General features: G+C 64.6%; 1 protein-coding gene and 1 long non-coding RNA gene across 2 annotated transcripts in view; one reads left to right on the forward strand and one right to left on the reverse strand.

Annotated features, from left to right (window-relative positions):
- Positions 1–26,243, forward strand: part of NPHS1 (NPHS1 adhesion molecule, nephrin) — a 57,509-nt gene that overhangs the window by 487 nt on the left and 30,779 nt on the right. The window contains 8 exon segments of the mRNA XM_068664536.1: positions 920–1,030; positions 1,846–1,899; positions 2,907–2,991; positions 5,482–5,585; positions 6,707–6,828; positions 9,118–9,370; positions 14,737–14,894; positions 18,424–18,562. Coding sequence (XP_068520637.1) covers positions 920–1,030; positions 1,846–1,899; positions 2,907–2,991; positions 5,482–5,585; positions 6,707–6,828; positions 9,118–9,370; positions 14,737–14,894; positions 18,424–18,562 — 1,026 coding nt within the window.
- On the reverse strand, positions 3,956–4,829 carry LOC137846575 (uncharacterized). The gene is made up of 3 exons (XR_011090554.1): positions 4,757–4,829; positions 4,239–4,437; positions 3,956–4,079 (listed from the first exon to the last, which is right to left on the reverse strand). It is a non-coding gene; the product is annotated as an uncharacterized lncRNA (long non-coding RNA).

The raw sequence follows: 26,243 nt of genomic DNA on the forward strand, positions 1-26,243 counted from the left end.
TAACACACCAGTGCCTCCCAGTAAGCCCCCAGTGGATCCCAGTAACACCCCAGTGCCTCCCAGTAAGCCTCCCAGTATCTCCCAGTAACACCCCAGTGGCTCTCAGTAACCCTCCCAGTATCTCCCGGTAACACCCCAGTGGCTCCCAGTAACCCCCCAGAATCTCCCAGTAACACCCCAGTGGCTCCCAGTAAGCCCCCAGTATCTCCCGGTAACACCCCAGTGCCTCCCAGTTACTCCCCAGTATCTCCCAGTAACACCCCAGTGGCTCCCAGTAAGCCCCCAGTGGATCCCAGTAACACCCCAGTATCTCCCAGTAACACACCAGTATCTCCCAGTAACCCCCCAGTGCCTCCCAGTAACCCTCCCAGTATCTCCCAGTAACACCCTAGTGCCTCACAGTAACCCCCCAGTATCTCCCGGTAACACCCCAGTGCCTCCCAGTAACCCCCCGGTATCTCCCAGTAACACTCCAGTGCCTCCCAGTAACCCCCCAGTATCTCCCGGTAACACCCCAGTGGCTCCCAGTAACCCCGCAGTATCTCCCAGTAACACCCCAGTGGCTCCCAGTAAGCCCCCAGTGGATCCCAGTAACCCCCCAGTGCCTCCCAGTAACCCCCCAGTGCCTCCCAGTTTCCCCCTTCTTGGAAAGGGGGCGGGGCTAGTTGGGGAAAAGGGGCGGGGCTTGAGGGAGGGGGCGGGGCTAAGTTGGAAGGGGCGGGGCTAAATGGGAGGGGGCGGGGCTAAATGGAAAGGGGGCGGGGCTGAAGGGGAAAGGGGCGGGGTTAAACTGGAAGTAAGGTCCATATATGGGAAAGGGGGCGGGGCTAAGCGGGGGAGTGGGCGGGGCTAAAGGGGGCGTGGCCACCTGGAGGGGGCGTGGCCTGAAGCCCCGCCCCCCCTCTGGCCCCACCCCCAGGCGAGCACCACCTGCGCATCGTGGGGGTGGGGCTGGAGGACGACGACGTCTTCCAGTGCCAGGTGGGGGTCGGCAACGGAACCAGGGGGGTCCCGGCCCGCCCAGCTCCGAGTACTGGGTGAGGGGAACTGGGAGGGACTGGGAGGGACTGGGAGGGGGTGGGGGGGGGGGCTGGGAGGGGATTGGGAAGGACTGGGAGGGGATTGGGGGGCACTGGGGGGGACTGGGGGGACTGGGAAGGACTGGGAGGGGGTTGGGGGGCACTGGGATGGCACTGGGAGGGGATGGGAGGGGATTGGGAGGCACTGGGAGGGTCTGGGGGGAACTGGGAGGGGGGTGTGGGGGGGACTGGGGGGGCTGGGAGGGGATTGGGAGGGACTGGGAGGGGACTGGGAGGGGACTGGTGGGCACTGGGAGGGACTGGGAGGGGACTGGGAGGCACTGGGGGAGAAACTGGGAGAGACTAAGGGGCAGTGGGAGGGGCTGGAAGGTACTGGGAAGGACTGGGAGGGGACTGGGGGAACTGGTGAGCACTGGGAGGGACTGGGAGGGGACTGGGGGGCACTGGGAGGGACTGGGAGGGGACTGGGAGGCACTGGGGTATTACTGGGAGTCACTGGGGTGTTACTGGAAGCCACTGGGGGGTTACTGGGAGTCACTGGAGGGTTACTGGGAGTCACTGGGGTGTTACCTGAAGCCACTGGGGGGTTACTGGGAGGCACTGGGAGTTACTGGTAGCCACTGGAGTGTTACCGGTAGATACTGGGAGGGTCACTGGGAGGCACTGGGGGCTTACTGGGAGCACACTGGCCGTTACTGGGACTAACTGGGATCCCCCCCCCCACCTCCCAGTGCCCCCGGCCCCCCCCAGCCTGGAGCTGCCCCCGGGGGCGGAGCTTCCGTGGCGGGAGGGGGCGGAGCTTGAGGTGCGCTGCCGGGCGGGACGGGCGCGGCCCCGGCCAATCTGCTGCTGGCGTTGGGTGAGAGGGGCGGGGCTTAGCCAGGGGGGCGGGGCCTGAGAGGGGCGGGGCTTGGGGGCTTGGGGGCGGGGCTTTGGGGGTTGTGGGCGGGGCTTAGAGCCGGGGGAGGGGTTTAGGGGGGATTTGGGGAAGGGGGATTTGGGGTTATTTGGGGGGATTTGGGGAAATTTGAATTTTTTGGGGGGTGGGAGGGGGTGGGGAGGGGTCTGGGGGGGGATTTTGGGGGGGATTTGGGGGATTTGGGGGGATTTCGGGGGGTTTGGGGCGGATTCTGGAGGTTTGAGGGATTTGGGGTTATTTTGGGGGATTTGGGGAAATTTAAATTTTTGGGGGGTGGGAGGGGGTGGGGAGGGGTCTGGGGGGGACTTTGGGGGGATTTGGGGGTTTTGGGGGGATTTTGGGGTGGATTCTGGAGATTTGGGGAATTTAGGGGGCAGTGGGATTTTGGGGTCGATTGGGGTCTTTTGGGGAAAATTACATTTTTTGGAGGTGGGAGGGGTTGGGGCAGGGTTGGGGGATTTTGGGGGTTTTGAGGGAGGTTTGGGAGGGATTTGGGGGAGATTTGGGGTATTTGGGGGGATTTGGGAGGTTTGTGGGATTTGGGGTCATTTGGGGTCATTTTGGGAAAATTACATTTTTGGGGGAGGTTGGGAGGGGGTGGGGCGAGGTTGGGGGGGATTTTGGGTGGGATTGAGTGGATTTGGGGGAGTTGGGGGTGTTGGGGGAGATTTTGGGGGGATTTAGGGGATTTGGGGGGCTCAGTTTCAATGGTCATTTTTAGAAGTGCCTCGGGGAGGATTTGGGGTCATTTGGGCAGATTTTGGGGCAGTTGGGTGGTGATTTTTTTGAGGGGGGGAGAGGTGGGGCCCATTTGGGGGAAATTTTGGGTGGCTTTGGGGTGATTTGGAGGTGATTTGGGGGTGAATCTGTCGCCTTCTGGACGTGCTGCGTCCGGGGAGGGATTTTGGGGTGATTTGGGGTGATTTTGGGGCAATTTTGGGGTGCAGGGGGGGAGCCGCTGCCCGAGGTCTCCTCGCGCGTCTTCGAGGACGACGACAACCCCAAACTGAGCTCCACCGAGGTCACTGTCCGGTGAGTACCAGTATAGACCAGTACAAACCAGTACAGACCAGTATGGACCATTATGGCCCATAATAGGCTGCTATGGTCCAGTACGGCCCAGTATGGCCCAGTATGGGCTGCTCTACACCAGTACTGGTGAGGGCAGGGCAGCATGGCCCCATCTGGCTCAGCACAGCCCAGTATATCCCAGTGTAGCCCAGTATACCCCAGTACAAACCCAGTATATCCCAGTACAGCCCAGTAAGGGCCCTGTCTCTTCCAGTATATCCTAGCTCGGCCCAGTATATCCCAGTAGGGCCCAGTCTGGCCCAGCCCAGTGTACGCCATCGTTGTCCAGTCTGTCCCAGTATATCCCAGTCCAACATGACCTGGCCCAGCCCAGTATACCCCAGTCTGGCCCAGTATATCCCAGTGAGGCCCAGTGCAGCCCAATAGGACCTAGTAGGCCCTAGTCCCTCCCAGTTTGCCCCAGTCCCACCACTACACCCCAGCACCTCCCACTGTGGCCCAGTAGACCCATCCCATCCCAGTAGACCCCATCCCATCCCAGTTTGGCCCAGTTTGGCCCAGTGGGACCCAGTAGGGCTTAGTTGGACCCATTAGGGCCTAGTCCCTCCCAGTTTGTCCCAGTCCCACCACTATACCCTCCCATTGGGGCCCAGTAGACCCCATCCCATCCCAGTACCCCCTAGCCCATCCCTGTCTGTCCCAGTATGGCCCAGTTTGGCCCAGTATGGCCCAGTAGGGCCTAGTAGGACCTAGTCGAACCTAATAGGCCCTAGTCCCTCCCAGTTTGTCCCAGTCTCCCCCACTACACCCCAACACCTCCCATCCCATCCCAGTAGACCCCATCCCATCCCAGTAGACCCCATCCCATCCCAGCCCGTCCCAGTATGGCCCAGTATGGCCCAGTATGGCCTAGTGAGGCCTAGTTGGACCTAGTCAAACCTAATAGGCCCTAGTCGCTCCCAGTTTGTCCCAGTCCCACCACTACACCCCAGCACCTCCATTTGGGGCCCAGTAGACCCCATCCCATCCCAGTACCCCCTAGCCCATCCCAGTCCATCCCAGTTTGGCCCAGTATGGCCCAGTATGACCTAGTCAGGCCTAGTAGGGCCTAGTCGAACCTAATAGGCCCTAGTCCCTCCCAGTTTGGCCCAGTCCCACCACTACACCCCAACACCTCCTGTTGGGGCCCGGTAGACTCCAGTATGTCCCAGTCCGTCCCAGTTTGGCCCAGTATGGCCCAGTATAACCTAGTAGGGCCTAGTTGGGCCTAGCAAGGCCTAGTCCCTCCCAGTCTGGCCCAGTCCAACCACTACACCCCAGCACCTCCCATTAGGGCCCAGTAGACCCCATCCCATCCCAGTACCCCCTAGCCCATCCCAGTCCATCCCAGTTTGGCCCAGTTTGGCCCAGTATGGCCCAGTATAGCCTAGTAGGGCCTAGTTGGGCCTAACAAGGTCTAGTCCCTCCCAGTTTGCCCCAGTCTCCCCCACTACACCCCAGCACCTCCTGTTGGGGCCCAGTAGACCCCAGCCCATCCCAGTACCCCCAGCCCATCCCAGTTTGGCCCAGTTTGGCCCAGTATGACCTAGTCAGACCTAGTAGGGCCTAGTTGGACTTAGTAGGCCCTAGTCCCTCCCAGTTTGCCCCAGTCTCCCCCACTATACCCCAACACCTCCCGTTGGGGCCCGGTAGACCCCATCCCGTCCCAGCCTGTCCCAGTATGGCCCAGTATGGCCCAGTATGGCCTAGTCAGGCCTAGTTGGACCTAGTCAAACCTAATAGGCCCTAGTCGCTCCCAGTTTGTCCCAGTCTCCCCCACTACACCCCAGCACCTCCCATTGGGGCCTGGTAGACCCCATCCCATCCTAGTACCCCCAGCCCATCCCAGTTTGGTCCAGTTTGGCCCAGTAGGGCCCAGTATGGCCTAGTCAGGCCTAGTAGGGCCTAGTTGGACTTAGTAGGCCCCAGTCCCTCCCAGTCTGCCCCAGTCCCACCACTACACCCCAGTACCTCCCATTGGGGCCCAGTAGACCCCATCCCATCCTAGTACCCCCAGCCCATCCCAGTCCATCCCAGTTTGGCCCAGTATGTCCCAGTTTGGCCCAGTAGGGCCCAGTATAGCCTAGTAGGGCCTAGTCGGGCCTAACAAGGCCTAGTCCCTCCCAGTTTGGCCCAGTCCCACCACTACACCCCAACACCTCCCGCTGGGGCCCAGTAGACCCCATCCCATCCCAGTAGACCCCATCCCATCCCAGTACCCCCTAGCCCATTCCAGTCCATCCCAGTATGGCCCAGTTTGGCCTAGTTTGGCCCAGTGTGGCCTAGTAGGGCCTAGTCGGGCCTAGCAAGGCCTAGTCCCTCCCAGTTTGGCCCAGTCCCACCACTACACCCCAACACTTCCCGTTGGGGCCCTGTAGACCCCATCCCATCCCAGTACCCCCAACCCATCCCAGTATGTCCCAGTTTGGCCCAGTTTGAGGGGGGTTGCAGGGTGTCTCCGCAGCGGGGGGCTCACGGGCAGCGCCTCGTCTGCTCGGCCTCCAACGAGGCCGGGGGGGACCCGGCGGCGGCGGCCATCACCGTCAGCGTCCTCTGTGAGTGCTCCCAGTGCTCCCAGTAACCCCCCAGTTCCTCCCAGTACCTCCCCGCCATGCCCTCAGGAACTCCCAGTAACCCCCAGCCCCGCCAGCCCCGTCCCCTTCAAGTTCTCGGCACTTCCCAGTCCCTCCCAGTTGCTCCCAGTACCACTCCATCCCCTCCGTTCCCTTCCCCTGGCCATTCCCAGTCCTTCCCAGTACCTCCCAGTCCCTCCCAGTACCCCTCCAGCCCCCCAATCCCCATCCTCATGAAGCCCTTGGCCATTCCCAGTCCCTCCCAGTACCTCCCAGTCCCTCCCAGTACCTCCCAGTCCCTCCCAGTACCCCTCCATCCCCACCATTCCCATCCCCATGAAGCCCTCGACCTTTCCCAGTCCCTCCCAGTCCCTCCCAGTCCCTCCCAGTACCCCTCCACCCCTTCTGATCCCAACCCCATTAATTTCTCTGGCCCTGCCAGTTCCTCCCAGTCCCTCCCAGTCTCTCCCAGTACCCCTCCACACCCCCCATTCCCATCCCCATGAAGCCCTTGGCCCCTCCCAGTACCTCCCAGTACCTCCCAGTATGCCTCCATCCCCCCCATTCCAATTCCCATGAATCCTCGGTCTCTCCCAGTACCTCCCAGTACATCCCAGTTCCCTTCCACCCCCCCAATTCCCCTCCCCATGAAGCCCTTGACCATTCCCAGTCCCTCCCAGTCCCGCCCAGTCCCCCCCAGCCCCTCCCTGTACAGGCCCTGGGGCTCTCCCAGTGCCTCCCAGTTGATCCCAGTCCCTCCCAGTCCCTCCCAGTACCCCTCCACCCCCCCAAGTCCCCTCCCCATGAACTCTCCAGTCCCTCCCAGTCCCCCCCAGTCCCCCCCAGTACCTCCCAGTCCCCCCCAACCCCCTTCATCCCCTCCCTGGAGGGGCCCTGGGGCTCTCCCAGTCCCTCCCAATTGATCCCAGTCCCTCCCAGTCCCTCCCAGTACCCCTCCACCCCCCCAAGTCCCCTCCCCATGAAGCCCTCGACCATTCCCAGTCCCTCCCAGCCCCCCCCAGTCCCCCCCATTCCCCCCCTCCCCTCCCCGGGGGGGCCCTGGGGCTCTCCCAGTGCCTCCCAGTTGATCCCAGTGCTCCCAGTTCCGGCGGAGCCGCCCACCATCGAGGGCCTGGAGTCCCCCCAGGTGCGGGCGGGGGACACGCTGCGGCTGGCCTGCGTGGCGCGGGGGGGCAACCCCCCTCCCAGTCTGCACTGGGACAAGGTACGGGGGCACTGGGAGCACTGGAAGCACTGGGAGGGGGAACTGGGGGGACTGGGAGGGCCACTGGGGGGACTGGGAGGGGGAACTGGGGCACTGGGAGGGGTGTTGGGGGCACTGGGAGGGGCACTTGGAGCACTGGGGCACTGGGAGGGGGAACTGGGGGCACTGGGAGGGGTACTGGGAGCACTGGGACAAGGTATGGGGGCACTGGGAACACTGGGATGTGGAACTGGGAGCACTGGGAGGGGTACTGGGGACACTGGGAGGGGGAACTGGGGCCACTGGGAGGGGTACTGGGGACACTGGGACAAGGTATGGGGGCACTGGGAGCACTGGGAGGGGGAACTGGGGGCACTGGGAGGGGTACTGGGGGCACTGGGAGGGGCACTGGGAGAACTGGGACAAGGTATGGGGGCACTGGGAGCACTGGGAGGGGGAACTGGGGGGACTGGGAGGGGTACTGGGAGCACTGGGAGGGGGAACTGGGGGGACTGGGAGGGGTACTGGGAGCACTGGGAGGGGGAACTGGGGGGACTGGGAGGGGTACTGGGAGCACTGGGAGGGGGAACTGGGGGGACTGGGAGGGGCACTGGGGGCACTGGGACAAGGTATGGGGGCACTGGGGGCACTGGGAAGGGTACTGGGGGCACTGGGAGGGGGAACTGGGGCACTGGGAGGGGTACTGGGAGCACTGGGAGGGGGAACTGGGAGCACTGGGAGAGAACACTGGGGCACTGGGATGAGGTACAGGGGCACTGGGAGCACTGGGAGCACTGGGAGGGGTACTGGGGGCACTGGGGCAAGGTATGGGGGCACTGGGAGAGGTACTGGGGGCACTGGGAGGGGCACTGGGAGAACTGGGACAAGGTATGGGGGCACTGGGAGCACTGGGAGGGGGAACTGGGGGGACTGGGAGGGGTACTGGGAGCACTGGGAAGGGTACTGGGGGCACTGGGAGGGGGAACTGGGGCACTGGGAGGGGTACTGGGAGCACTGGGAGGGGGAACTGGGAGCACTGGGAGAGAACACTGGGGCACTGGGATGAGGTACAGGGGCACTGGGAGCACTGGGAGCACTGGGAGGGGTACTGGGGGCACTGGGGCAAGGTATGGGGGCACTGGGAGAGGTACTGGGGGCACTGGGAGGGGAACTGGGAGCACTGGGAGGGAGCACTGGGAACACTGGGAGCACTGGGATGGGGAACTGGGAGGGGTCACTGGTTATACTGGGAGGTCCTACTGGTCATACTGGTGTCCCCATGTCCCCAGAACGGGACCCCATGGGTGGCCAAGCGCCCTGGGGGCTGTTATACTGGGAGCACTGGGTGCTTACTGGTCATACTGGGACGTGTCACTGGTCATACTGGGAGGGCACTGGGAGGTTACTGGTCATACTGGGAGGGCACTGGGAGGGGCTACTGGTCATACTGGTGTCCCCTGACCTAGGATGGGACCCCATGGGTGGCCAAGTGCCCTGGGGGCTGTTATACTGGGAGCACTGGGCGCTTACTGGTCATACTGGGAAGTTACTGGGACGGGTCACTGGTCATACTGGGAGGTCACTGGGAGGTCCTACTGGTCATACTGGTCATACTGGTGTCCCCTGACCTAGGATGGGACCCCATGGGTGGTCAAGCACCCTGGGGGCTATTATACTGGGAGCACTGGGAGGTTACTGGGAGTACTGGGATGAGGCACTGGGAGCACTGGGAGGGCACTGGGAGGTCACTGGTTATACTGGGAGGTCCTACTGGTCACACTGGTGTCCCCATGTCCCCAGGATGGGACCCCATGGGTGGCCAAGCACCCTGGGGGCTGTTATACTGGGAGCACTGGGTGCTTACTGGTCATACTGGGACGTGTCACTGGTCATACTGGGAGGTCACTGGGAGGTTACCGGTCATACTGGGAGGGCACTGGGCGGGGCTACTGGTCACACTGGTGTCCCCTGACCTAGGATGGGACCCCATGGGTGGCCAAGTGCCCTGGGTACTGTTATACTGGGAGCACTGGGCGCTTACTGGTCATACTGGGACGTGTCACTGGTCATACTGGGAGGGTACTGGGAAGTTACTCTTCATACTGGGAGGGCACTGGGCGGGGCTACTGGTCATACTGGTGTCCCCTGAGCTAGGATGGGGCCCCATGGGTGGCCAAGCACCCTGGGGACTGTTATACTGGGAGCACTGGGAGGTTATTGGTCATACTGGGACGTGTCACTGGTCATACTGGGAGGTCACTGGGAGCTTACTGGTCATACTGGTCACACTGGTGTCCCCCCCCCCTCTAGGACGGGACCCCGCTGGCAGCCCCGTGGCAGGCGGAGCGCCCTGGGGCCCAATCCCAGTGGTCGCACTGGGCGGTTACTGGTGATACTGGGCCGGAGGCGCGCCCTAACTGGGAGCACTGGGAGCACTGGGAGCTGTCCCGCAGCCGGGTGACGCTGGTGGTGGCCCCGGGGGACGACGGAGCCACCGTGCGGTGTCACAGCCACAGCCCCGCCGGGGGGGGGGGCACCGCCAGCGTCACCCTGCGGGTGACCTGTGGGTAACTGGGAGGCACTGGGAGGGACTGGGAGGCACTGGGAGGCACTGGGAGGGGATGGGAGAGGGGCTGGGGGGAGGTGGGGGGGGGTTGGGGATACTGGGAGGGAGTATGGGGGTATTGGGGTGTACTGGGGGGCACTGGGAGTACTGGGAGACCCTACTGGGAGGCACTGGTTTGTACTGGGAGCACTGGGAGGGACTGGGAGGGGATGGGAGGGGCTGGGAGGGGGGCTGGGGGGAGGTGGGAGGGGGTTTGTGGATACTGGGAGGCACTGGGAGGGGGGCTGGGGGTGCTGAGAGGGACTGGGGAGTACTGGGAGTGCTGGGAGACCTTACTGGGAGGCACTGGGTTGTACTGGTTTGTACTGGGAGCACTGGGAGCGGGTACTGGGAGGGACTGGGAGGTACTGGGAGGGGCTGGGAGAGGGGCTGAGGGGGGGTGGGAAGGGGTGTGGGGATACTGGGAGGGAGTATGGGGGTATTGGGGTGTACTGGGGGACACTGGGAGTACTGGGAGACCCTACTGGGAGGCACTGGTTTGTACTGGGAGCACTGGGAGGTGGCACTGGGAGGGACTGGGAGGGGCTGGGAGAGGGGCTGAAGGGGTGTGGGAGGGGGTGTGGGGATACTGGGAGGGACTGGGAGGGGGATGGGAGGGGGTCTGGGGGTACTGGGTTGTACTGGGAGACTCTACTGGGAGGCACTGGGTTGTACTGGGAGCACTGGGAGGGGGCACTGGGAGGGACTGGGGGGGACTGGGACGGATCTGGGGACACTGGGGGGCACTGTAAGGGGGTTGGGAGGGGCTATGGGGGTACTGGGAGTGGGTATGGGGATACTGGGGGGCACTGGGAGGCATTGGGAGACCCTACCGGGAGGCACTGGTTTGTACTGGGAGCACTAGTTTGCACTGGAAAGCACTGGGAGGGGCTGGGAGAGGGGCTGGAAGGGGGTGGGAGGGGCTTTGGGGATACTGGGAGGGACTGGGAGGGGGGCCTGGGGGTGTTGGGAGGGACTGGGGGGTACTGGGAGTGCTGGGAGACCTTATTGGGAGGCACTGGGTTGTACTGGTTTGTACTGGGAGCACTGGGAGGTGGCACTGGGAGGGACTGGGAGGGGCTGGGAGAGGGGCTGAAGGGGGGTGGGAGGGGGTGTGGGGATACTGGGAGGGACTGGGAGGGGGGCCTGGGGGTGTTGGTAGGGACTGGGGGTACTGGGAGTGCTGGGAGACCTTACTGGGAGGCACTGGGTTGTACTGGGATGTACTGGGAGCACTGGGAGGAGGCACAGGGAGGGACTGGGAGGGTGTCTCAGGGCACTGGGAGGGGCTGGGAGGGGGGCTGGGGGTACTGGGTGGTACTGGGGGGCACTGGGAGTACTGGGAGACCCTACTGGGAGGCACTGGTTTGTACTGGGAGCTACTGGGGATACTGGGATTCCACCTTGGGAGCTCCTGGGGTTACTGGGAGGCTGTATTGAGATCAGCAGACCATACTGGGAGGCACTGGGCATACTGGGATTCCACCTGGGAGCCACTGGGGTTACTGGGAGCTGAGATTGGGAGTTCTAGGCTATACTGGGAGGCACTGGGCATACTGGGATTCCACCCTGGTGTTACTGGGAGGCTATACAGGGAGCTGTGTGCCATACTGGGAGCTACTGGGGATACTGGGATTCCACCTGGGAGCCACTGGGGTTACTGGGAGCTGAGATTGGGATCTGTGGGCTATACTGGGAGGCACTGGGCATACTGGGATTCCACCCTGGGGTTACTGGGGAACTGTATGGGGATCTGTGGGCCATACTGGGAGCTACTGGGCATACTGGGATTCCACCCTGGTGTTACTGGGAGGCTATACAGGGAGCTGTGTCCCATACTGGGAGCTACTGGGTATACTGGGATTCCACCTGGGAGCCACTGGGGTCACTGGGAGCTGAGATTGGGAGTTCTAGGCTATACTGGGAGGCACTGGGCATACTGGGATTCCCCTCTGGGAGCTCCTGGGGTTACTGGGAGGCTATATGGGGAGCTGCAGGCCATACTGGGAGCTACTGGGCATACTGGGATTCCACCTGGGAGCCACTGGGGTTACTGAGAGCTGAGACTGGGATCTGTGGGCCATACTGGGAGCTACTGGGCATACTGGGATTTCACCTGGGAGCCACTGGGGTTACTGAGAGCTGAGACTGGGAATTCTGGGCTGTACTGGGAGGCACTGGGCATACTGGGATTCCACCTGGGAGCCACTGGCGTTACTGGGAATTGAGATTGGGAGCTCTGGGCTATACTGGGAGCTACTGAGGATACTGGGATTCCACCCTGGGGTTATTGGGGAGCTCTACGGGGAGCTGTGAGACATACTGGGAGGCACTGGGCATACTGGGATTCCATCTGGGAGCCACTGGCATTACTGGGAGTTGAGATTGGGAGTTGTAGGCTGTACTGGGAGCTACTGGGGATACTGGGATTTCACCTGGGAGCCACTGGGGTTACTGGGAGCTGAGATTGGGAGCTCTGGGCTATACTGGGAGCTACTGGGCATACTGGGATTCCCCTCTGGGAGCTCCTGGGGTTACTGGGAGGCTATATGGGGAGCTGTGTGCCATACTGGGAGCTACTGGGGATACTGGGAATCCACCCGGGAGCCACTGGCATTACTGGGAGTTGAGATTGGGAGCTCTGGGCTATACTGGGAGCTACTGGGGATACTGGGATTCCCCCTTGGGAGCTCCTGGGGTTACTGGGAGGCTGTATGGGGATCTGTGTGCCATACTGGGAGCTACTGGGCTTACTGGGATTCCACCTGGGAGCCACTGGGGTTACTGGGAGTTGAGATTGGGAGTTCTAGGCTATACTGGGAGCTTCTGGGAATACTGGGATTTCACCTGGGAGCCACTGGGGTTACTGGGAGATGAGATTGGGATCTGTGGGCCATACTGGGAGCTACGGGGAATACTGGGATTCCACCCTGGGTTTACTGGGGAGCTGTGGGCCATACTGGGAGGCACTGGGCATACTGGGATTCCACCCTGGGGTTATTGGGAGGCTATATGGGGAGCTGTGTGCCATACTGGGAGCTACTGGGAATACTGGGAATCCACCTGGGAGCCACTGGGGTTACTGGGAGCTGAGATTGGGAGTTCTAGGTTATACTGGGAGCTACTGGGCATACTGGGATTCCACCCTGGGGTTACTGGGGAGCTATATGGGGCGCTCTGGGCCATACTGGGAGGTACTGGGCATTCTGGGAATCCACCTGGGAGCCACTGGCATTACTGGGAGTTGAGATTGGGAGCTCTGGGCTAGACTGGGAGGTACTGGGCATACTGGGCTTCCACCCGGGGGTTACTGGGAGGCTGTATGGGGAGCTGTGGGCAATACTGGGAGCTACTGGGCATACTGGGATTCCATCTGGGAGCCAGTGGGATTACTGGGAAGCTGTATAGGTGTCTGTGGGCCATACTGGGAGCTACTGGGAATACTGGGATTCCACCTGGGAGCCACTGGGGTTACTGGGAATTGAGATAGGGAGTTCTGGGATATACTGGGAGGCACTGGGAATACTAGGATTCCACCCTGGGGTTACTGGGAGGCTGTAAGGGGAGCTGTGGGCCATACTGGGAGGCACTGGGCATACTGGGATTCCACCCTGGGGTTACTGGGAGGCTATACAGGGAACTGTGTCCCATACTGGGAGCTACTGGGTATACTGGGATTCCACCTGGGAGCCATTGGGGTCACAGGGAGCTGAGAATGGGAGTTCTAGGCTATACTGGGAGGCACTGGGCATACTGGGATTCCCCTCTGGGAGCTCCTGGGGTTACTGGGAGGCTATATGGGGAGCTGTGTGCCATACTGGGAGCTACTGGGCATACTGGGATTCCACCTGGGAGCCAGTGGGTTTACTGGGAGCTGAGATTGGGAATTCTGGGCTGTACTGGGAGCTACTGGGCATACTGGGATTCCACCCTGGGGTTACTGGGAGGCTGTAAGGGGAGCTGTGGGCCATACTGGGAGGCACTGGGCATACTGGGATTCCACCCTGGTGTTACTGGGAGGCTGCATTGGTATCTGTGGGCCATACTGGGAGGCACTGGGCATACTGGGATTCCACCCTGGGGTTATTGGGAGGCTATATGGGGAGCTGTGTGCCATACTGGGAGCTACTGGGAATACTGGGAATCCACCTGGGAGCCACTGGGGTTACTGGGAGTTGAGATTGGGAGTTCTAGGCTATACTGGGAGGCACTGGGCATACTGGGATTCCACCCTGGTGTTACTGGGAGGCTATATAGGGAGCTGCAGGCCATACTGGGAGCTACTGGGTATACTGGGAATCCACCTGGGAGCCACTAACATTACTGGGAATTGAGATTGGGAGTTCTAGGCTATACTGGGAGCTACTGGGGATACTGGGATTCCCCTCTGCGGTTACTGGGGAGCTGTATGGGGCGCTCTGGGACATACTGGGAGGCACTGGGCATACTGGGATTCTACCCTGGGGTTACTGGGGAGCTGTATGGGGAGCTGTGGGCCATACTGGGAGGTACTGGGCATTCTGGGAATCCACCTGGGAGCCACTGGCATTACTGGGAGTTGAGATTGGGAGCTCTGGGCTAGACTGGGAGGTACTGGGCATACTGGGCTTCCACCCGGGGGTTACTGGGAGGCTGTATGGGGAGCTGTGGGCAATACTGGGAGCTACTGGGAATACTGGGGTTCCACCTGGGAGCCACTGGGGTTACTGGGAGCTGAGATTGGGAATTCTGGGCTGTACTGGGAACTACTGGGCATACTGGGATTTCACCTGGGAGCCACTGGGGTTACTGGGAGATGAGATTGGGATCTGTGGGCCATACTGGGAGCTACTGGGCATACTGGGATTTCACCTGGGAGCCACTGGCATTACTGGGAGCTGAGATTGGGAGTTCTAGACTATACTGGGAGGCACTGGGCATACTGGGATTCCCCTCTGGGAGCTCCTGGGGTTACTGGGAGGCTGTATAGGTGTCTGTGGGCCATACTGAGAGCTACTGGGCATACTGGGATTCCACCCTGGTGTTACTGGGAGGCTATACAGGGAGCTGTGTGCCATACTGGGAGCTACTGGGCATACTGGGAATCCACCTGGGAGCCACTGGGGTTACTGGGAGTTGAGATTGGGAGCTCTGGGCTATACTGGGAGGCACTGGGCATACTGGGATTCTACCCTGGGGTTACTGGGGAGCTGTATGGGACGCTCTGGGCCATACTGGGAGGCACTGGGCATACTGGGATTCCACCCTGGGGTTACTGGGGAGCTGTATGGGGAGCTGTGGGCCATACTGGGAGGCACTGGGCATACTGGGAGCCCCCCCCGCAGACCCCCCCGCGGAGGTGACGATCTCGGGGGGCTCCACGGTGGCCGAGAACGGGACCCTGGCCCTGTCCTGCACCAGTGCTCCCAGTAACCCCCCAGTCACCCTGCGCTGGTGGCTGGGGGACCGCGAGCTGGAGCCCACCGACACCACCCTCACCCAGGTGGGGCCCCCCAAATGTCCCCAAATGTCCCCAAATGTCCCCAAAATGTCCCCAAATGTCCCCAAATGTCCCCAGATGTCCCCAAAATGTCCCCGAGGGTCTTTGGGGGGGGTCTTTGGGGGGTTTTGGGGGGATTTTGGGGTCCCTGGGGGGCTTTTGGGGACACTCTGGGGGGTCCCAAGTCCCTGGGGGGGGTCTTGGGGTGTCCTGGGGGGGTCTCTGGGGTCTCGGGGGGGTCTTTGGTGTCCCCAATGTCCCCTGAGGGTCCCCAATGTCCCCTGGGGGGGTCCCTGGTTGTCCCCTGGGTGTCCCTTTGGGGGTCTTTGGGGTCCCTTTGGGGTCCTGGGGGTGTCCCTTGGGTGTCCCCTGGGGGGGTCTTTGGGGTCTCGGGGGGGTCTTTGGGGTCCCCGATGTCCCCTGAGGGTCCCCAATGTCCCCTGGGGGGGTCCCTGGGTGTCCCCTGGGTGTCCCCAATGTCCCCTGGGTGTCCCTTTGGGGGTCTTTGGGGTCCCTTTGGGGTCCCGGGGGTGTCCCTTGGGTGTCCCCTGGGGGGGTCTTGGGGTGTCCTGGGGGGGTCTTTGGGGTCCCCAATGTCCCTGAGGGTCCCCAATGTCCCCTGGGGGGGTCCCTGGGTGTCCCCAATGTCCCCTGGGTGTCCCTTTGGGGGTCTTTGGGGTCCCTTTGGGGTCCTGGGGGTGTCCCTTGGGTGTCCCCTGGGGCGGCTCTTTGGGGTCCTGGGGTGGTTTTTGGGGTCCCCAATGTCCCCTGAGTGTCCCCAATGTCCCCTGGGGGGGTCTTTGGGGTCTTGGGGGGGGTCTTTGGGGTCCTCAGTGTCCCCTGGGGGGGGTCCCTGGGTGTCCCCTGGGGGGGTCTTCGGGGTCTTGAGGGGTCTTCGGGGTCCCCAATGTCCCTGAGGGTCCCCAATGTCCCCTGGGGGGGTCCCTGGGGGGGTCTTTGGGGTCCCTTTGGGGTCCTGGGGGTGTCCCTTGGGTGTCCCCTGGGGGGGTCTTTGGGGTCCCCAATGTCCCTGAGGGTCCCCAATGTCCCTTGGGTGTCCCCTGGGGGGGGTCTTTGGGGTCCTGGGGTGGTTTTTGGGGTCCCCAATGTCCCTGAGGGTCCCCAATGTCCCCTGGGGGGGTCCCTGGGGGAGTCTTTGGGGTCCTGGGGTGGTCTTTGGGGTCCCCAATGTCCCCTGGGGGGGTCCCTGGGTGTCCCCTGGGGGGGGTCTTCGGGGTCTTGAGGGGGTCTTTGGGGTCCCCGATGTCCCCTGAGGGTCCCCAGTGTCCCCTGGGGGGGTCCCTGGGTGTCCCCTGGGTGTCCCCAATGTCCCCCGGGTGTCCCTTTGGGGGTCTTTGGGGTCCCTTTGGGGTCCTGGGGGTGTCCCTTGGGTGTCCCCTGGGGGGGTCTTTGGGGTCCCCAATGTCCCTGAGGGTCCCCAATGTCCCTTGGGTGTCCCCTGGGGGGGGGTCTTCGGGATCTTGAGGGGGTCTTTGGGGTCCCCAATGTCCCCTGGGTGTCCCTTTGGGGGTCTTTGGGGTCCCTTTGGGGTCCCAGGGGTGTCCCTTGGGTGTCCCCTGGGGGGCTCTTTGGGGTCCTGGGGGGGTCTTTGGTGCCCCTGGGTGTCCCCAAGGTCCCCCGGGTGTCCCTTTGGGGTCCCGGGGGTGTCCCTTGGGTGTCCCCTTGGGGGTCTTTGGGGTCCTGGGGGGGTCTTTGGGGTCCCCAATGTCCCCTGAGGGACCCCAATGTCTCCTGGGGGGGGTCTTTGGGGTCCTGGGGGGGGGTCTTTGGGGTCCCCAATGTCCCTGAGGGTCCCCAATGTCCCCTGGGGGGGGTCCCTGTGTGTCCCCTGGGTGTCCCCAACGCCCCCCAGGTGTCCCTTTGGGGGTCTTTGGGTCCCTTTAGGGTCCCTTTGGAGCCCCTTGGGGGTCCCTTTGGGGTCCCGGGGGTGCCCCTTTGGGGTCCCCTGGGTGTCCCCCTGGGGTCCCCGTGCTGATGTCCCCCCCCCCGTGTGCAGGTGCCGGGGGGGGGCTGGGTGTCGGGGAGCAACGTGACCCTGCTGGGGTCTTTGGTGTCCCCAATGTCCCTGAGGGTCCCCAATGTCCCCTGGGGGGGTCCTGGGTGTCCCCTGGGTGTCCCCAGTGCCCCCCGGGTGTCCCTTTGGGTCCCTTTGGGTCCCTTTGGGGTCCCTTTGGAGCCCCCTGGGGTCCCTCGGGGGTCCCTGAGGGGTCCCGGGGGTGCCCCTTTGGGGTCCCCTGGGTGTCCCCCTGGGGTCCCCGTGCTGATGTCCCCCCCCCCGTGTGCAGGCGGCGGGGGGGGGCTGGGTGTCGGGGAGCAACGTGACCCTGCTGGGGTCTTTGGGGTCCCCAATGTCCCCTGGGTGTCCCTTTGGGGTCCCAGTAGTGTCCCTTGGGTGTCCCCTGGGGGGCTCTTTGGGGTCCTGGGGTGGTCTTTGGGGTCCCCAATGTCCCCTGGGTGTCCCCAAAGTCCCTTGGGTGTCCCCTGGGGGGGTCTTTGGGGTCCCCGGTGTCCCCTGGGTGTCCCCAATGTCCCCTGGGTGTCCCTTTAGGGGTCTTTGGGGTCCCTTTGGGGTCCTGGGGGTGTCCCTTGGGTGTCCCCTGGGGGGGTCTTTGGGGTCCCCAATGTCCCCTGAGGGTCCCCAATGTCCCCTGGGGGGGTCCCTGGGTGTCCCCTGGGTGTCCCCAACGCCCCCTGGGTGTCCCTTTGGGGGTCTTTGGGGTCCCGGGGATGTCCCTTGGGGGTCCCCAAGGTCCCCTGGGTGTCCCTTTGGGGGTCTTTGGGGTCCCGGGGGTGTCCCTTGGGTGTCCCCTGGGGGGCTCTTTGGGGTCCTGGGGTGGTCTTTGGGGTCCCCAATGTCCCCTGAGTGTCCCAAATGTCCCCTGGGTGTCCCCTGGGGGGGCTCTTTGGGATCCTGGGGGGGTCTTTGGGGTCCCCAATGTCCCCTGGGGGGGTCCCTGGTTGTCCCCTGGGTGTCCCCAAGGTCCCCTGGGTGTCCCTTTGGGGGTCTTTGGGGTCCCTTTGGGGTCCTGGGGGTGTCCCTTGGGTGTCCCCTGGGAGGGTCTTTGGGGTCCCCGATGTCCCTGAGGGTCCCCAATGTCCCCTGGGGGGGTCCCTGGGTGTCCCCTGGGTGTCCCCAACGCCCCCCAGGTGTCCCTTTGGGGGTCTTTGGGGTCCCGGGGATGTCCCTTGGGGGTCCCCAATGTCCCTTGGGTGTCCCTTTATGGGTCTTTGGGGTCCCTTTGGGGTTCTGGGGGTGTCCCTTGGGTGTCCCCTGGGGGGGTCTTTGGGGTCCCCAATGTCCCCTGGGGGGGTCCCTGGGGGGGTCTTTGGGGTCCTGGGGGGGTCTTTGGTGTCCCCAACGCCCCCCGAGTGTCCCTTTGGGTCCCTTTAGGGCCCCTTTGGTGCCCCTGGGGTCCCTTGGGGGTCCCTGAGGGGTCCCGGGGGTGCCCCTTTGGGGTCCCCTGGGTGTCCCCCTGGGGTCCCCGTGCTGATGTCCCCCCCCCGTGTGCAGGTGGCGGGGGGGGGCTGGGTGTCGGGGAGCAACGTGACCCTGCTGGGGCAGCGGGGGGACCACGGCCGCCCCCTGCGCTGCGAGGCCCTGGGGCCGGGGCTGGGCACCCACAGCGCCACCCTGCTGCTCGCCGTCACCCGTGGGTGCTGGGGGGGGGCGGGGGGGTGCTGGGGGGCACTGGGAGGTAACTGGGAGGGAGTGTGGGGGCATTGGGGGGCACTGGGAGGGGATTGGGGGGGATTGGGAGGGGATTGGGGGGCACTGGGAGGGGATTGGGGGGCACTGGGAGGGACTGGGAGGGGATATGGGGGCACTGGGAGGGACTGGGGGGCACTGGGAGGGACTGGGAGGGGATATGGGGGCACTGGGAGGGGACTGGGGGGCACTGGGAGGGACTGGGAGGGGATATGGGGGCACTGGGAGGGGACTGGGGGGCACTGGGAGGGACTGAGAGGGGATATGGGGGCACTGGGAGGGGATATGGGGGCACTGGGAGGGGATATGGGGGCATTGGGGGGCACTGGGAAGGGACTGGGAGGGGATATGGGGGCAGTGGGGGGCACTGGGAGGGGATTGGGGGGCACTGGGAGGGACTCGGAGGGGACTGGGGGGCAGTGGGAGGTAACTGGGAGGGGGTGTGGGGGCATTGGGGGGCACTGGGAGGGGACTGGTGGGCACTGGGAGGGACTGGGAGGGGACTGGGAGGGACTGGGAGGGACTGGGAGGGGATTGGGGGGCACTGGGAGGGGATATGGGGGCATTGGGGGGCACTGGGAGGGGACTGGGGGACACTGGGAGGGACTGGGAGGGACTGGGAGGGGGTATGGGGGCATTGGGGGGCACTGGGAAGGGACTGGGGGGCACTGGGAGGTAACTGGGAGGGGGTATGGGGGCATTGGGGGACACTGGGAGGGACTGGGAGGGGACTGGGAGGCACTGGGAGGTAACTGGGAGGGGGTGTGGGGGCATTGGGGGGCACTGGGAAGGGACTGGGAGGGGATATGTGGGCAGTGGGGGGCACTGGGAGGGGACTGGGGGACACTGGGAGGGACTGGGAGGGACTGGGAGGGGGTATGGGGGCATTGGGGGGCACTGAGAGGGGACTGGGGGGCACTGGGAGGGACTGGGAGGGGATATGGGGGCACTGGGAGGGGATATGGGGGCATTGGGGGGCACTGGGAGGGGACTGGGGGACACTGGGAGGGACTGGGAAGGACTGGGAGAGGATTGGGGGGGATTGGAAGGGGATTGGGGGGCACTGGGAGGTAACTGGGAGGGGATATGGTGGCACTGGGAGGGGATTGGGGGGCACTGGGAGGGACTGGGAGGGGACTGGGAGAGGATTGGGGGGGGATTTGGGGGGTGGGAGCGGATTGGGAGGGATTGGGAGGGGACTGGGGAGCACTGGGAGGGCCTGGGAGGGGACTGGGAGAGGATTGGGGAAGATTGGGGGGACTGGGGGGCACTGGGAGGGACTGGGAGAGGACTGGGGAGGATTGGAAGGGGATTGGGGTCACTGGGTGGGACTGGGGGGCACACGGAGGTAACTGGGAGGGGGTGTGGGGGCACTGGGGGGCACTGGGAGGGGATTGGGGGGCACTGGGAGGGACTGGGAGGGGTTGTGGGGGCAGTGGGGGGCACTGGGAGGGGACTGGGAGGGACTGGGAGGTAACTGGGAGGGGATATGGGGGCACTGGGAGGGGATTGGGGGGCACTGGGAGGGACTGGGAGGGACTGGGAGGGTGTGTGGGGGCAGTGGGGGGCACTGGGAGATGACTGGAGGGCACTGGGAGGAACTGGGGGGTAACTGGGGGGAGACTGGGAGGTGATTGGGAGGCACTGGGAGGGGATTGAGGGTCACTGGGTGGGACTGGGAGGGGACTGGGGGGCACTGGGAGGTAACTGGGAGGGGATATGGGAGCACTGGGAGGGGATTGGGGGGCACTGGGAGGGACTGGGAGAGGATTGGGAGAGACTGGGGGGGGATTGGGGTCACTGGGTGGGACTGGGAGGGGACTGGGAGAGGCCTGGGGGGGATTGGAAGGGGATTGGGGGGCACTGGGAGGGACTGGGAGGGGGTATGGGGGCATTGGGGGGCACTGGGAGGGGACTGGGGGCACTGGGAGGGACTGGGGGCACTGGGAGGGACTGGGAGGGGACTGGGAGAGGATTGGGGGAGGATTTGGGGGGGACTGGGGGGCACTGGGAGTGACTGGGAGGTAACTGGGGGGGGGATTGGAAGGAACTGGGGTATACTGGGAGGCACTGGTGGGAACTGGGAGAGGACTGGGAGGCACTGGGAGGGGGTTGGGGGGGGTCACTGGGAGCGCCCAACTGGGCCGTACTGGGCGTGCACTGGGCGGGGTGGGCGTGGCCCTGGGTGGGCGTGGCCTCGGGTGGGCGTGTCCCCGAGGGGCCGTTCCCATTGGTGGGCGGGGCCCTGAGGGGGCGTGTCCCCGGTTGGCCCCGCCCCCAGACCCCCCCCAGGAGGTGTGGCTCGAGGCCCCCCCCCCCAACGCCTCGTTCCGGGCCGGGACCCGGCCTGCGGCTGCTCTGCCACGCCCGGGGGGGGCACCCCAGCCCCTGCCTCACATGGATCAGGGTCAGAGACCCCCCCCGGGACAGCCCCATTGGGACCCCCCCCATTGGGACCCCCCCACTGGGACCCCCCCTGGGACCCCCCCATTGGGACCCCTCCCATTGGGACCCCCCCATTGGGACCCCCCCTGGGACACCCCCATTGGGACCCCTCCCATTGGGACCCCACCATTGGGACCCCTCCTTATTGGGAGCCCCCCATTAAGACCCCCCCGAGACCCCCCTTTATTGGGACCCCCCCATTAAGACCCCCACCCAGAACCCCCCCCTTATTGGGACCCCTCCCATTAAGACCCCCCCGGGACCCCCCCCGGGACCCCCCCCCATTGGGACCCCCCCCCCATTGGGACCCCCCCCCGGGACATCCCCCTTGGGGACACCCCCATTGGGACCCCCCCCATTGGGTGCCCCCCCCATTAAGACCCCCATTGGGACCCCCCCCATTGGGACCTTCCCATTAAGACCCCCCCTGGGACCCCCCCCTTATTGGGATCCCCCCATTGAGACCCCCCCACTGGGACCCCTCCCATTAAGACCGCCCTGGGACCCCCCCCTTATTGGGAACCCCCCATTGGGTCACCCCCCACTGGGTGCCCCCCCCCCTTGGGAATCCCCATTGTGACCCCCCTTATTGGGGACCCCCCCACTGGGACCCCCCCTTAGGGACCCTTCCAATTAAGACCCCCCCGGGACCCCCCCCTTATTGGGACACCCCCATTGGGTGCCCCCCCATTAAGACCCCCCCCCGGAACCCCCTCCTTATTGGGACCCCCCCATTGGGACCCCCCCCAGGACACCCCCTTAGGGACCACCCCATTGGGACCCCCCCACTGGGACCCCCCATTGGGTGCCCCCCCCCCATTGGGACCCTCCCATTGGGACCCCCCCCCCGGAACCCCCCCCTTATTGGGACCCCCCCATTAAGACCCCCATTGGGACCCCTCCTTATCGGGACCCCCCCCCGGGACACCCCCTTGGGGACACCCCCCATTGGGTGCCCCCCCCATTAAGACCCCATTGGGACACCCCCCAGGGACACCCCCATTGGGACCCCCTCTTAGGGACCCCCCCCCGGGACCCCCTCCTTATTGGGTCCCCCCTACTGGGACCCCCTCTTAGGGACCACCCCATTGGGAACCCTCTGCTGGGACCCCCCCCCATTGGGACCCTTCCCATTAAGACCCCCCCGGGACCCCCAATTGGGACAACCCCCATTGGGTGCCCCCCCAGGTCCCCCCCCATTGGGACCCCGTCACTGGGACCCCCCCTTATTGGGACCCCCCCATTAAGACCCCCCCACTGGGACCCCCCATTAAGACCCCCATTGGGACCCTCTCCATTGGACCCCCCCATTGGGACCCCCCCATTAAGACCCCCTCCCGGGACCCCTCCTTATTGGGACCCCCCCATTAGGAACCCTCTGCTGGGACCCCCCCCATTGGGTGCCCCCCCCCTTGGAATCCCCATTGGGACCCCCCTTATTGGGACCCCCCCCCCCCCATTAACACCCCAATTGGGACCCCTCCCCATTGTGACCCCCCTTATTGGGGACCCCCCCACTGGGACCCCCCCATTGGGTGCCCCCCCCATTAAGACCCCCCCCCATTAAGACCCCCCCCGGGGCCCCACCTTTATTGGGACCCCTCCCATTAAGACCCCCCCGGAACCCCCCCCTTATTGCGACCCCCCCATTAAGACCCCCCCCGGGACACCCCCTTGGGGACCCCCCCATTGGGACCCCCCCTTATTGGGACCCTCTTTGGGACCCCCCCATTGGGAATCCCCATTTGGGAACCCCCCCCCCCCAAGGACCCCTCCTTATTGGGACCCCCCCATTAAGACCCCCCAGGACCCCCCCATTGGGACCCCCCCATTGGGACCCTTCCCATTAAGACCCCCCCGGACCCCCCCCTTATTGGGAACCCCCCATTAAGACCCCCCCGGGACCCCCCTTATTGGACCCCCCCATTGGGTGCCCCCCCCCCTATTAAGACCCCCCCTGGGACCCCCCCCATGAAGACCCCCCCCAGGACCCCCCCTTATTGGGACCCCCCTCATTAAGACCCCCATTGGGACGCCCCCATTGAGACCCCCCCACTGGGACCCCTCCCATTAAGACCCCCCCGGGACCCCCCCTTTATTGGGACCCCCCCATTAAGACCCCCATTGGGACCCCCCCCATTGGGACCTTTCCATTAAGACCCCCCCCCGGGCCCCCCCCCATTGGGACCCCCCCATTGGGACCCCCACCCCGGGACACCCCCTTAGGGATCCCCCCATTGGGACCCTTCCCATTAAGACCCCCACCGGGACCCCCCCATTGGGACACCCCCCATTGGGTGCCCCCCCCATTAAGACCCCCATTGGGACCCCCCTTATTGGGGACCCCCCCACTGGGACCCCCCCATTGGGACCCTTCCCATTAAGACCCCCCCGGGAACCCCCCCTTATTGGGACCCCCCCACTGGGATCCCCCCCATTGGGTGCCCCCCCCATTGGGACCCCCCCACCGGGACCCCTACACTGGGACCCCCCCATTGGGTGCCCCCCCCCATTGGGACCCTCCCATTGGGACCCCCCCCGGGACCCTCTCCATTGGGACCCTCCCCATTAAGACGCCCCGGGACCCCCCCCTTATTGGGACCTTCCCATTAAGACCCCCCCGGGACCCCCCCCTTATTGGGACCCCCCCATTGGGACCCCCCCACTGGGACCCCCCCATTGGGTCACCCCCCCATCGGGTGCTCCCCACATTAAGACCCCCACTGGGACCCCCCCCTTTATTGGGACCCCCCATTAAGACCCCCATTGGGACCCTCTCCATTGGGACCCCCCCATTGGGACCCCTCCCATTAAGACCCCCCCGGGACCCCCCCCTTATTGGGACACCCCCCATTGGGTGCCCCCCCGGGACCCCCCCCTATTGGGACCCTCTCCATTGGGACCCCCCCATTGGACCCCCCCCCCGGGACACCCCCATTGGGACACCCCCACCGGGACCCTCCCATTAAGACCCCCCCGGGAACCCCCCCTTATTGGGACCCCCCCACTGGGATCCCCCCCATTGGGTGCCCCCCCCATTAGGACCCCCCCCGGGACACCCCCATTGGGACACCCCCACCGGGACCCTCCCATTAAGACCCCCCCGGGAACCCCCCCTTATTGGGACCCCCCCACTGGGATCCCCCCCATTGGGTGCCCCCCCCATTAGGACCCCCCCCGGGACACCCCCATTGGGACACCCCCACCGGGACCCTCCCATTAAGACCCCCCAGGGAACCCCCCCTTATTGGGACCCCCCCCATTGGACCCCCCTTATTGGGAGCCCCCCATTAAGACCCCCCCGAGACCCCCCTTTATTGGGACCCCCCCCCATTAAGACCCCCATTGGGACCCCCCCATTGGGACCCCTCCCATAAGACCCCCCCGGGACACCCCCTTGGGGACCCCCCCATTGGGACACCGTCACTGGGACCCCCCCACTGGGACCCCCCCCATTGGGTGCCCCCCCGGGACCCCCCCTTATTGGGACCCCCCCATTGGGACCCCCTCATTGGGTGCCCCCTCATTAAGACCCTCATTGGGACCCTTCCCTATTGGGACCCCCCCCAAATTTTATGCCCCCCCCGGACCGTGCCCCCCCAATTTTGCCCCCCCAACCCCAACCTTTGCACCCCCCGACCCCAAACTCCCCCCCAGGACCCCATTTTTTATGCCCCCCCCAAATTTTATGCCCCCCCCTCAAATTTTGTGACCCCCCCAATTTTGTCCCCCCAATTTTGCCCCCCCAACCCCAAACTTTGCCCCCCCCCGACCCCAAACTCCCTCCCCCCCCAAACTTTGTGCCCCCCCTCAAATTTTATGCCCCCCCCCAATTTTGCCCCCCCAACCCCAACCTTTCCCCCCCCGACCCCAAAATCCCCCCCCCAGGACCCCATTTTTTGTGCCCCCCCCAAATTTTCTGCCCCCCCCCGGACCGTGCCCCCCCCGAAATTTTGGGGACCCCCCCCGGACCCCAAACTCCTCCCCCAAGGACCCCATTTTTTGTGCCCCCCCCAAATTTTATGCCCCCCCCAATTTTGCCCCCCCCAACCCCAACCTTTGCCCCCCCCGACCCCAAACTCCCCCCCCAGGACCCCATTTTTTGGCCCCCCCCCAAATTTTATGCCCCCCTCCCCAATTTTGTCCCCCCCACCCCAAACATTGACCCCCCTGAACTCCAAACTCCCCCCCCAGGACCCCATTTTTTGTGCCCCCCCTCAAATTTTGTGCCCCCCCCAAATTTTGTGCCCCCCCTCAAATTTTATTCCCCCCCCAATTTTGCCCCCCCAACCCCATACTTTGCCCCCCCGACCCCAAACTCCCCCCCAGGACCCCATTTTTTGTGCCCCCCCCTCAAATTTTATGCCCCCCCCCCAATTTTGCCCCCCCAATCCCAACCTTTGCCCCCCCCGAACCCAAACTCACCCCCCGGACCCCATTTTTTGTGCCCCCCTCAAATTTTCTGCCCCCCCCCGGACCGTGCCCCCCCCGAAATTTGGGGACCCCCCCCGACCCCAAACTCCCCCCCCCAGGACCCCATTTTTTATGCCCCCCCCCCAAATTTTTTGCCCCCCCCTCAAATTTTATGCCCCCCCCCCCCAATTTTGCCCCCCCAACCCCAACCTTTGCCCCCCCCGAACCCCAAACTCTCCCCCAGGACCCCATTTTTTGTGTCCCCCCCAAATTTTGTGCCCCCCCCAGACCGTGCCCCCCCCAGTTTTGCCCCCCCCAACCCCAAACTTTGCCCCCCCCGAACCCCAACCCCCCCCGAACCCCAAACTCACCCCCCCAGGACCCCATTTTTTGTGCCCCCCCCCAAATTTTATGCCCCCCCCCCAAATTTTGTGCCCCCCCCGGACCGTGCCCCCCCCAATTTTGCCCCCCCAACCCCAACCTTTGCCCCCCCCTGAACCCCAACCCCCCCCCCGAACCCGAACTCCCCCCCCAGACCCCATTTTTTGTGCCCCCCCCCAAATTTTATGCCCCCCCCCCAATTTTGCCCCCCCAACCCCAACCTTTGGCCCCCCCCGACCCCAAACTCCCCCCCCAGGACCCCATTTTTTATGCCCCCCCCCAAATTTTGTGCCCCCCCCCGGACCGTGCCCCCCCCGAAATTTTGGGGACCCCCCCCGACCCCAAACTCCCCCCCCAGGACCCCATTTTTTGTGCCCCCCCAAATT

Source organism: Anas acuta, chromosome 33, assembly GCF_963932015.1.
Source record: "Anas acuta chromosome 33, bAnaAcu1.1, whole genome shotgun sequence".
Lineage (NCBI taxonomy): Eukaryota > Metazoa > Chordata > Aves > Anseriformes > Anatidae > Anas > Anas acuta.